Source organism: Cervus elaphus, chromosome 9, assembly GCF_910594005.1.
Source record: "Cervus elaphus chromosome 9, mCerEla1.1, whole genome shotgun sequence".
Classification (NCBI taxonomy): Eukaryota; Metazoa; Chordata; class Mammalia; order Artiodactyla; family Cervidae; genus Cervus; species Cervus elaphus.
This window is the reverse complement of record NC_057823.1, coordinates 106601486-106614547: the sequence shown is the minus strand read 5'-3', so window position 1 is coordinate 106614547 and position 13062 is coordinate 106601486. Positions and strand designations below refer to the sequence as shown.

At 37.3% G+C, this 13062-nt stretch overlaps 1 protein-coding gene across 8 annotated transcripts in view; it reads right to left on the bottom strand.

The window, feature by feature from the left end:
* Nucleotides 1-13062, bottom strand: part of FER (FER tyrosine kinase) — a 453310-nt gene that overhangs the window by 407719 nt on the left and 32529 nt on the right. For all 8 annotated transcript variants that reach the window (XR_006342861.1, XM_043913752.1, XM_043913753.1 and 5 more), the window contains one exon: nt 9554-9821. Coding sequence is in view for 7 of the 8 variants with exons in the window: in XM_043913752.1 (XP_043769687.1) it covers nt 9554-9760 (207 nt within the window). In the remaining variant the exon portion in view is untranslated. Of the gene's footprint in view, nt 1-9553; nt 9822-13062 lie in introns of those variants that run through there.

Below are 13062 nucleotides of genomic sequence, written 5' to 3'. Positions count from 1 at the left end.
GAGATAAACTAGAATAACAAAACGGCCACCTGGAAGGGCAGCTGAACTCACACAGACAAGCAGCAAAAAGAAACAAGAATTTTTAAAAGTGATGATAAGGAGATCTATGAGACCACACCAAGCAGAATAACATCCACACTACAGGGGCCCCAGAAGGAGAAGAGAGAAAGGGACAGAAAAATTATGTGACAAAATAGTGATCATAAACTCCCACAACCTGGGGAAGAAAACATTCAAGTCCATGAAGCAAAGAAAGTGCCAAGTAATGGAACATAATAAATCAAAACATCAAAAAAGGTAAAGATAAAGAGAGAATCTTAAAAGCTGCAAGAGAAAAACAACTTGTTGTATAAACAGGAACTCCCACAAGACCATCTGCTGATTTTCCAGGAGAAACTCTGCAAGTCAAAAGGGAATAACACAACATATTTAAAGTGATGACAGGGGAAAACCTAGAACCAAGAACACTCTATCATTCAGAATTGAAGAGGAGATTAAAAAAAAAAAAGTCTTCTAAATAAGCAAAAGCTAAAGGAACTCCATCAGGCTTCCCTGGTGGCTCAGTGATAAAGAACTCATCACCAATGCAGGAGACGTGGGTTTGAAAAGAGTCAGAAAGGTCCCCTGGAGGAGGAAATGGCAGCCCACTCCAGTATTCTTGCCCAGGAAATCCCGTGGACAGAGGCGCCTGACAGGCTGCAGTCCACGGAGCTGCCGGATAGTCGGACACAACGTGGTAACTAAACAGCAATGAGAAAGAGTTTATCACCATTTAACACAGCTCACAAGAAAGGCTAATGGGTCTTCTTTAAGCTGAAAAGAACAGGCACTAATCAATGAAAACCATATGAGACCAAAAACCTCACCGGTAAGAGCAAATACACGGTAAAAGTAGATTAACTACAACTACTGGTAAGAAGGTTAAAAGGTAAAGTAGTAAAATTAATTAAAACTACTTAATTAGTTAAATGATACACAAAAAGATGGAAAATATGACATCAAAAGCATAAAACATGACTGAGGGGAATAAAAATGCAAGTTTTCAGAATGTGTTCAAATTTAAGTTGCTACCAACTTCAACTAGACTGCTATATATATAGATCATTATATGTAAACCTCACGGTAACCACAAAAAAAATATATATATACAGTAGATACACAAAAGATGAGAATGGAATCTAAACAGAACACTAAAGAAATTCATCAAACCACAAGAGAAACGAGCAAGAGATGAGGAAAGGAACAGAAAGAAATTACAAAAACAGCCAGAAAACAAACAACAGAAAGACATAAGTACACACCTATTAATATTTATTTTCAGTTTAACGGGACTAAATTATCCAGTTAAAAGATACAGGGTGGCTGAATGGATTAATTGTAAAAAATTAAAAGATAAAAGACTAACTTATATGTTACCAAGAAGAGACTTAGTTCAGGTTTGAGGACACAAAGACTGCAAGCAGAGGGATGGACAAAGAGACTCCACGCAAAGGGAGACAAAAGACAGCTCGCCCAGCCACAGGTAACATTAGACACAGCAGGCTCTGAGACAAGGAACACAGCAGCAGACAAGGAGGGGCATCATATAAGACAAAGGGTCAGCTCAACAAGGGATGTAACATCTGTAAGTATTTACACACCTAACATAGGGACGCTTAAGTATTTAAGGCAACCATTAACAGACCTAAATGGAAACTTTGATAGCAATACAATAATTGCTGGGGACTACCCCATTTACATCAATGGATAGATATCCACACAGAAAGTCAAGAGGGAAATAACAGCTTGAAATGAAGCATTAGACCCGCTCGTTTGAGAGAAACATAGAGAACATTCCACTGCAAAGCAGCAGAACACACATTCTCCTCAAGGGCACGTGGAGTATTCTCAAGGTTAGGCCACATGCTGGACCACAAAACAAGTCTCAATAAATTGCCTGAAATAATATCAAGCAATTTCTATCAAAATTCTAATGGCATTTTGCACAGACTAGAATAAATAGTTCTAAAATTTGTATGGGATCAAAGTCCCCAGAGAGCCAAACAATCTTGAGGAAGGAAGGAAGGGAGGAATGAACAAACAAAGCTGTGGATATCATGCTCCCTGATTTCAAACTACACTAATGAGAACAGCGTGATGCTGGCGTAAGACACACAGGTCAGTGGGACAGAATGAAGAGCCCAGAAATAAATCCACTCACAAGTGGGCAACGAATTTACAACAAGATTGCTGGGAGAAATATCAATAACCTCAGATATGCAGATGACACCACCCTTATGGCAGAAAGTGAAGAGGAACTAAAGAGCTTCTTGATGAAAGTGAAAGAGGAGAGTGAAAAAGCTGGCTTAAAGCTCAACATTCAGAAAACTAAGATCATGGCATCTGGTCCCGTCACCTCATGGGAAATAGATGGGGAAACAGTGGAAATAGTGACAGACTTTATTTGGGGGGGCTCCAAAATCACTGCAGATGGTGACTGCAGCCATGAAATTAAAAGACGCCTTTTCCTTAGAAGAAAAATTATGACAACCTAGACAGCATCTTAAAAAGCAGAGATATTACTTTGCCAACAAAGGTCCGTCTAGTCAAGGCTTTGGTTTTTCCAGCAGTCATGTACGGATGTGAGAGTTGGATATAAAGAAAGCTGAGCGCGAGAGAATTGATGCTTTTGAACTGTGGTGTCGGAGAAGACTCTTGCGAGTCTCTTGGACTACAAGGAGATCCAACCAGTCAATCCTAAACGAAATCAGTCCTTAATATTCATTGGAAGGACTGATGCTGAAGTTGAAACTCCAATACTTTGGCCACCTGATTGGAAGAACCGTCTCATTAGAAAAGACCCTGATGCTGGGAAAGGTTGAAGGCTGGAGGAGAAGGGACGACAGAGGATGAGATGGTTGGATGGCATCACCAACTCGGACATGAGTTTGAGTAAACTCCGGGAGTTGGTGATGGGCAGGGAGGCGATGGACAGGGAGGGTCACAAAGAGTCAAACACAACTCAGCGACTGAACTAAACTGAATTTACAACAGAGGAAGCAAGAATATGCAATGGGAAAGGGCAATCTCTTTGATAAATAGTACTGGGAAAACCCAACAGTCACATGCAAGAGAATAAAACTGGATTACTATCTCATATCATACACAAAAATCAACTCAAAATGATTAAAGACTTGAATGTAAGATCAGAAACCATAAAACTTCTAGAGGAACACATAGTCACTATTTTCCTTTTCGTCACTCTTAGAGATATTTTTGGATCTGATTCAAAGGTAATGGCAACAAAAGCAAAAATAAACAAGACTACATCAAAAAGCTTCAGTACAGCGGAGTACAGCATCAAGCAAACCAAACGTCAACCTGCAGAATGAGAGAAGATATCTGCAAATCATACATCCAACACAGTGCTCATATCTAGAACATATACAGAATTCACACAACTAAACAACGGCAACAAAATCCAACTCTCAAGTAGGCAGAGGTACGTAAAAAGATGCTCATCATCACCAACCAGTAGGGAAATGTAAATCAAAACCACAATGAGATCTCATCACATATTTCTCAGAATGGCTATTATCTAAAAGACAAGTACTGGAAATTTTTAAGAGAAAAAGGAACCCTTATACACTGTGAATGAGAATGTAATTTAGTGCAGTCACTGTGTAGAACAATATGAAAGTTCTTCAAATAATAACATACCTCATATGGTACTAGAACCATATGATCTAGTTATTCCACTTCTGGATATTTATCTACAGTAAACAAAAACACTAACTAAAAGAGACAGATGCGTCTTTATGCTCCCTGTAACACTGTTTAAAACAGTCAGACATGGAAATCACCTAAGTGTCCGTTAGGGGATGAAGAGATAAAGGAGATGTGTACATATGCAGGACAGAGAACTTCTCAGTCATAAAAAAGAAGGAAACGCTGCCATTTATGACAACTTGGATGGGCTGTGGGGCTGTTATGCAAAGTGAAGGAAGTCAGTCACAGAAAGACCAATATGGAATCTGAAAAAACAAAACAAATGAGCAAAGAAAACAAAACTCGCAGTAACAGACTGGTGGTTGTCAAAGGGAAAGAGGGTTCGGGTGTTAGTGAAAAGGGTGAAGGGGTCAATTATATGGTGACAGGTGATAACGAGACACTGTAATAATCACTTGATAGTGTACACCAGTTCCACTGGAATTTAAACAAACAAACAAAAAAACTATCCTAACAAGAAAAAGAGGTAGGAGGGAAGGAAGGGAGGGAAGAAGGGAAAAAGGTTAATTCATTTGTCAAAAAAGGGAATAACTCTAAATAACTATGTACTTTGTAACAGAGATTCAAAAGACATGACATAAAAACTGACCCAACTGCAGGGAAAAACAGAGTCACAATTGTCACCAGAGGTTTCAACACCCCGTCTCAATAACTGATAGGATAGGAAGACAGAAATGAGTAAAGAAACAACTATCAACCGTCTGGACCTAACTGTCCGTCACAGAACACTGCAAACAAGAGCAGGGCAGGGAGCACCCAGGAACAGGCACCCAGACGGACCACACTCTGGGCCACGAAACGCATCCAAGGAGTCAAGTCATATAAAATTAGGTCTGCGAAAACAATGGACTAAATTTGAAATCAATAACAAAAATATCTCTTAAAAGAAAAAACATCTTAGAAATTAAATAATAGACCTTAAAAGACTACATGGGTCAAGGGAGAAATCAAAACTGAAACTAAAATGTATTCTGAACTGAAAAACATGAAAATAAGCATCAGAGAATTTTTGGAAATGCAGCTAAAACAGTACTCAGAGAAAACTGAGAACACTACAGAAGAATATGGTCTTAATCTCAACTTCTACTTTATTAATTTGGAGAAGAAAAAGAGTAAATGAAGCCCAGATTAAATGGGAAAAAATAAATAGATTTCAGAGCAGAAATCAATGCAATGGAAAACAGAATATCAATAGAGACAAAGAATGAAATAAAAAACTGGTTCCCAGATAACATCAGTAAAACTGAGAAATCTCTAGCCAGTCTGATCAGGGGAAAAAAAAGACATAAATTACCAATGTAAGTAATGAAAGAGATAAGACCACTTGAGTCTCCAAATAGGAAAAAGACAATAAGGTAAGATAATAAACAACACTAAAAATTAATGGAAAACTTAGAAAAAAATGAAAAAATTCCCGAAAGGCACCAAAGTTCACTCAAGAACAAAAAGACAATCTGACTAGCTCTCTATTTTAAAAATTAAGTTTATCACTAAAAACCTTCTCCTGAAGAAAACTCTAGACCAAGATTATTTCACTGGTAAATTCTATCAAACATCTAAGCAAGAAATAAAACCAATTCTACATAAACTTCTTCAGAAAACTGAAGAAGAGAAAATACTTCTCAACTTGTATAATGAAGCCAGCATTACTCTGATACCAAAACCAAACAATATTAAAAGAAAAGGGACTCTAGATCAAAATCCCTCAGCAACACTGATAAAAAAAAAAGTCTCCAAGAATTAATTTTTAGCAAATTGAATCCAGTGATATAAAAAAGGGATAATAGAAAAAGATGAAGTGGGATTTAATGTAGCAATACAAGTCGCATTTTGTTGTTCTTTTTTTTAGCAATCATCAAATGTTTCAAACACCTGAAAATCGATGAATACATTTCAACATATTATCAAACTGAGAAGAGAAAACAACATAATCATCTAAGCAGAAGAAGACAGACCAGCTGACAAAATCCAATGTTAATGAAAAAAGTCTTAGCTAGGCAGGAATAGAAGGGAATTTTCATAAGCGTATAGAAGATATCTATCAAAGTTAACATCATAATGAATACTGAAAGACAATGCTTTTCCCGTAAAATCAGGAACGAGACATAGATGTCTGCTGTTAATACTTCTATTGAATTTTGCACTGGGGGTTTTAACTATTGTTAGAAGGCAAGAAAAATAAATAAAAAGCATCCAAACTGGAAAAGAAGAACTAAAATTCTCTTTGTTTACAGATAATATAATCATATATGTAGAAAAATCAATGGAATCTACAAGGAAAGAGCAAATAAGTATGTTTTGCAAAGTTTACATTATGAGATTGACATAGATAATAACAATGAACAGTGGAAAACGGAAAACTAGGAAAAATGCTGCTTATAAGAACATCCGAAAATATGAAATACACATAAATCTGAAAGGTCTATACACTGGAAACTAAGATTATTCAGAAAAAGAAGATACACCATGTTTATGGTGTATATATAAAGCTCTAATACAGTATGGTGTATTGTAAAGCTCCAGTACTGTTAAGATATACATTTTCCTGAAATTTACCTATTTATATATTTAATGCATTCCAATAAAATTTCAGTAGCCTCTTTTAAAAAAATTGATGAGTTGTTCTAAAATACACATGGAAATGCACAGGAACTAAAATAGTCAAAACAATTTTGGGGAAAAAAAGCACAAAGAGAAATTACACTATCTAACTTTGAGATTACTAGAAAGTCACAGTAATCAAAATAGTGTTACTGGTGTCACGGTAGACAAAGAAATGAATGGAACAGATCAAGTGTGTAGAAATAGACTCACTCATTATGGTCAACTGATTTTCAACAAAATGAAATGGTAATTCAGTAAAGAAAGCTTAATCCTTTCTAAAAATGTTGATGGAATAAATGGATATCCATTAACAACAACAACAAAAAAACTGACTTTAATCTATAACTTGTCCCATATACAAAAAGTAACTAAAAATGGATCATAAATGTAAGTATAAAACGTCCATATGCAAACACAGGAGAAAACACCTTTGGATTAGGCAAAGATTTTTTTTTAGACATAACATGAAAAAAACACAATGCTCTAAAGAAAAAATTGATATATTGAACTTTACTTTCAGGTAGAATAAATGATGCATTTTCAGCATCAAGAGGAAAAGCTAACATACTCCTTGTTTTTCTTTGGGTTTCCAGTCATTGTTCAACTGTTATCTTTCAACATTTCCTCTTTGAAAGGCAACACTACCTGCTTAAACCACTTCCTCTCAGTCTATCACCATTCCCTAGCCCCCTTTTCCATGCCCCATATTCTCCTGCCTTTTAAAATCATCTTAGCATTTGTCTCCATCTATCCCTCACCTAAATACTTAACACTTCAATATAAACTGACTTTGATGATTCCTCCTGTCCTGACCTCACAAATCCTGAATCTTCTTATCCATTAATCCTATGTCTTGTTCCTTCCAGTACCTTACTTTCCTAAAGAGTACAATTCCAGTTAAACATAGTCAATAAAACATATGGCTATTTTTCCACTCCTTTCCAAAATCCCACTGAAATACAAGATAGTTAGTTAAAGTATAAATTTACAAAAACAAAGAAGATAGAAAAGGCAATAGTCACAGATAAGACATGCCAATACAAATGTTAGAAAATATTATAAAAAGCAGGTAAGGTGTAACTGATTAGCATCAGGGAAAGCTGACACCCAAATGTTCTACAAAGCAGAGGTCAAGAAGAAAAGGCCATGTGACAGGAGGGGGAACTGGAGGAAAATGGTCAAAGAGGGCAAACTTCCAGTAACAAGACAAGTAAGCACTAGGGATGCTGCAGCACGGCGACCGTGGTTCACTCTGACGCACGAGATGGGAGAGCCGCTGAGTGAGTCCATTCTGAGAGTTCTTAGCCAAAGGAGAAACTTTTTCTTTCCTTTTTAATGGGGCTTCCCTTGTGGCTCAGTTGGTAAAGAATCCACCTGCAATGTGAGAGACCTGGGTTCCATCCATGGGTTGGGAAGATCCCCTGGAGAAGGGAAAGGCTCCCCACTCCAGTATTCTGGCCTGGAGAATTCCATGGATACAGTCCATGGGGTCGCAAAGAGTTACAATCTATTGCAGTAATCATTTCAGAACACACATAAACCATCACACTATAAACCTTAAATCTATACACTGATGTATGTCAACTGTATCGCAATAAGACTCTGGGGCGTTAGGGAGAAAAAAAGACCAATCTACAGGGTCAGGTAACTTCAGGAAAGCCCAGGAACTGGAGAGAGCTAAATGAAGGAAAAGGAGAGGGCGCTGAAAGAGGAGGATTGGTTCAGGCCATACAAGGAACAGCCAGAGTTCTAGGGCCTATTGCTCAGCCCACAGACAGGCAACTATTCCTCCCCCAGAGCAGACAAAAACAAGCAGAAAAAATTAACCAGAGAGCCTCTGGATGCAGAGACACCAGGCAGCTTACCAAAACCAGGAGGATGAACTAAAACATGACTCTGTGAACTCAATCTACTTTCTCTACATATTCCCGTAACAGAGTAGTGAAACAAAATACAGGACATCAGTTAAATCTGAATATCAGATAAAAAATGGTCTTTAGTGTATGCATCCCTGGAGGAGGAGATGGCTACCCACGCCAGTGTTCTTGCCTGGGGGATCCATGGGCAGAGGAGCCTGGCGGGCTGCAGTCCACGGGGTGGCAGAGTCGGACACGACTGAGCGGCCGGGCACACACAGGGTGTGCATTTGCCAATCACTGCACGCGAACCTAACTGGAGATCTGTATTTTAATTCGCCAGATCCGGCAACTCTACCTTCAGACTAGAAACTAGAGCAACGTTCTTCAGGGAACCTCACTGGCCCAGGAAAGGAAGTTAAAGATATTAACATGAGTTCTCAGCGAAATCAAAGATCTTTACCAGATCATACACACCACACACACACATTCCCCATAAGAAACAGAGTTTCCGCTACAATTTACTCAAATCCTAAGACTCGTGAGTGCAAGAGACACACTAATTCTAACTTTTGGAAGTAAAATAAAATTTTCTTAACTTTGAATAAATACAATGAAATGTGAAGTAAGACAATGGAAACAAACAGAGCAAAAATCCAAGAACTATTAAGGTGTGTAATATTTCATCTTTAATGCCTTCAAAAGATAATGAGCAGTACAATACTGACCTTTTACAGCCCTTAATTTTTAATTTTATATATTTTATAAAATGAATAATAATAATATAATCTTTAAGTTACAAAACCATATTGTTTATTCAAAGAATTTTATGTCATTAAATCATCAGTATATTAGCATTTTAGTAATGAAATGACAGCAAAGAACAGCTACAAGTTAAAATATTCCATGTGACTATACTAATGACTCACAGAAGAATTCAGGGAAGGTGGGTTATAAAGAAAGTGTGTGCCAAAATGATAAAACAGCAGGGCTCAAGGGATGCAAGGAAGCAGGGTACTTAAGAAAATAAAATTTGTAAGAAGGGTTCTCAAACCTGACTAATCATTAGAATAATCTGGACATCTACTGGGGAAAAAAGATTTCGAAGCTCAAAAATTTCAGACCTACTGACCCAGAGTATTGGGAGATGGACCCAAATCTTACAGTTTCTGAAATTTTCCCTGTGCGATTCTGATAGCCAGGAAGATTCTGGAACCACTGCTTTAGAATGCTGACTTAGGTGTGCTTACTCAACAGTATGATCTATTTGCTTTAAGGACAATTACGATGCTACAGACGATAAATGATGAAATTATTCTTCTTACCTTGGATACATTGCTGACATAATTCATTTGGATAGTAGTTTCCTTATCAACTTGATTACAAAGGTTCTGTAAAGTAGATGCATATTCTTTATCACTTTTTATCCTCAGGGCCATGAATTTCTTCACTGTCTCCAGTAACCGTAACTCCCAGTCTTGCAATTTTAACACAGCTTCGTGTGAGTTCTTCAGGTCACTCCCAAACCCCATGTTTGTAAGGCACCGTCTTATCCTCCACACTGCACAACTGAGCCTTCTAGTCAGCACATATCTGTGTATGTAAACAAAAGGAAAAGAGTCTTAAATCAAAAGGAAATTAATCTTCAAAGCAAAGTTATGGCCCACTTTTTTGGAGTGGAAAAAAAAAAAATTACTATAACTGAATGTTTTCCCCCAAAGATCAGGAACAAGATGAGAATGTCCAATCTCAGCACTTCGATTCAACCGTGTTCTAGTCAGTACAATGAAGGAAATGAAACAATTTCCATTGAAACTGGGAAGGAAGAAATAAAACTATCTTTACTTACAGATGATATGACACTGTATTAGAAAATCCTAAGTACAATTTTACAAGTATTAGAACTAATGAATGAGCTCAGTAATATTTCAGGGTACAAGTTCAATATGCAAATATCAACTGTATTTCTATACTCTAGCAATGACCAATCTGAAAATAAAATTTAAAAACAATTCCATTTACAACAGCATCAAAAAGAATAAAATACTTAGGAATAAATTTTGCAAAATAAACACAAAACTTTACTCTTAAAATTTTAAAACATTGTTGAAAAATGCAAAGAAAACCTAAATAAATGGAAAGACTCATGTTCTTGAATCCAAAAGACTTAATATTGTTAAAGAGGCAATCCTGTTCAATTTGATCTACAAATTTAACTCAATCCATAGTAAAACCTAAGCTAGCTTTCTTTTTTTTTGCAGAAATTGATAAACTAATCCTAAAATTTACTTAGAAATGCAAGGGAGCCAGAATAGTCGACCAAACAAAAAACCAAAACACCATGAAGAAAAAGAACAAAGTTGGAGGACTCAGAATTCAGAGCCACATCCATTTGACGGAGGAAAAAAAAAAAAAGTCTTGTCTACTACAGATGCTGGGACGATTGAATTCCACACGCAAAAGACTTCAGCAAGATGCCTCCTTAGACCATATACAAAAAAATTAACTCGAAAGAAATCACAGATTCAAATAGAGCTAAAACTGTAAAACTCTCAGAAGAAAATAAAGTAGTAAATCTGTGACCGTGGCTTAAGACAATGGCTTCTAGATATGACACCAAAAGTACAAGAAACAAAATAAAAATATATAAATTTGGTTTCATCAAAATTAAAAGCTTCTATACTTCAAAGGCCAACATCAATAAGTGATAATGCCACAGAACGGGAGAAAATATTTACAAATTATGTATCTGATAAGGAGTATCTATCTGGATTATACAAAGATTTCTTAAACTCAGTAACAACATGACAAACTAATTAAAATGGTCAAAAGACAGATATGACTAGACATTTCTCCAAACAGAATTTATAGATGTCCACTAAGCACATGAAAAGATGTCAAGTATCACTGGCCATTAGGGAAATACCAATCAGAACCACAATGAGACATCATATCACTAGGATGTCTACAATAAAAAGACAGATAATATCAAATGTTGGAGACTGTGAAGAAATCAGAACCATCATATATTGGTGGTATAAATTTAAAATAGGCAGTTCCTCAAAAATTAAACACAGAGTTATCATATATGACCAAGAAATTTCACTCTTAGGCATATACTCAAGAGAAATAAAAACATATGCCCACACAAAAACTTGTATATGAATATCTGCCAAATGGTCATCAGCTGATGAGCGGATAAATCAAACATAATATAACTATACAAGGAAACATTATTTGACAATGAAAAGGAATTGATACGAGGTAGGGCATGGATAAACCTTGCAAACATCCTATGTGAAGAAGTCAGACACAAAAGACTGACATGTTGTACTGTCTTCTTATATGAAATGTCCGAAATCTACCTTTAGAGACATAAATCAGATCAGTATTTGACTAAAGCCGGCAAATGTGGGAAGAAATGAAGGGTGACTGCTAAGATAATGAATTTCCTTTTGGGGTCAGGAGAGTGCTCCAAAATTGATTGTGGCATGGTTGCACAACTCTATGAACAACAAAAGCCACTAAACTATACAATTTAAATGGGTGAATTATTCAGCACGTGAGTTATATCTCAAAGTTGTTTAAAAAATCATTAGAGCATAACTTATAATCATCTAAAGGTCAGTGGGGCTTCCCTGATGGCTTAAGGACACTCCATAAGGATGCTCTCCCACAGAAGCAATCACCATTGAAAAGTGTGAGTCTTGGTTAACAGCCACTGATTAGGAAATATAGAATAGTTAATGGGCTTCCCTGGTAGCTCAGCTAGTAAAGAATCTACCTGCAATGCAGGAGACCCCGGTTCAATTCCTAGGTCGGGAAGATCCCCTGGAGAAGAGATAGGCTACCCACTCCAGTATTCTTGGGCTTCCCTGGTGTCCAGTTGGTAAAGAATCCGCCTGCGATGTGGGAGGCCTGGGTTCAATCCCTGGGTTGGGAAGATCCCCTGGAGGAGGGCATGGCAACCCCACTCCAGTATTCTTGCCTGGAGAATCCCATGGACAGAGGGGCCTGGCAGGTTACAGTCCGTAGGGTCATAAAGAATCAGACATGACTGAGTGACTAAGTCCAAAGGTCAATTATCAGAAAATTATCCCAAATCTATTCCTGATTGTTTAATATAAATCCCAAGAACTATGATAGAATTTATTTTCCCCTCCAGCCTCCTAGAATTTCAGGCAGTGAATGTTTCAGGGTCAGTTAAAAGAAAGAAACAAAACACATCTTTAATTTTTAGGTCTGGCTCATATCAGAAGTCAACGTAATTGAGCTGAAATCCTCTAGGCTAATCAGAAAAATGAGACTGCTCTCTCTAACCTCAGTGATACACATTTAAAATGATGATAAAACTGTGAGTTTTCCAAATAGGAAGCAAATTTCAATTTTTTCCCAACTGAAAACTGTTCAGTTTTATAATCAAACAAGTGGGGGATAGGAGGGAAAGATGATGGGAAAATATACTTCATCAAGGTTTCCAAAGTAGCAACCAGGACACTAAATGGACCTTAACATAAATAAGTCAATACAAGTAACTGACTCATCCACTTTAATATCAAGTAGGAGAATTCCAGGGGCTTCCCTGGTAGCGCAGTTGGTAAAGAATCTGCCTGCAGTGCAGGAGACCCTGGTGCGATTCCTGGGATAGGAAGATCTCCTGGAGAAGCGATAGGCTACCCAATTCAGTATTCATGGGCTTCCCTGGTGGCTCAGAGAGTAAAGAAGCCACTTGCAATGCAGGAGACATGGGTTCAATCCCTGGGTTGGGAAGATCCCCTGGAGGAGGGCCTGGCAATCCAGTCCAGCATTCTTGCCTGGAGAATCCCATGGATAG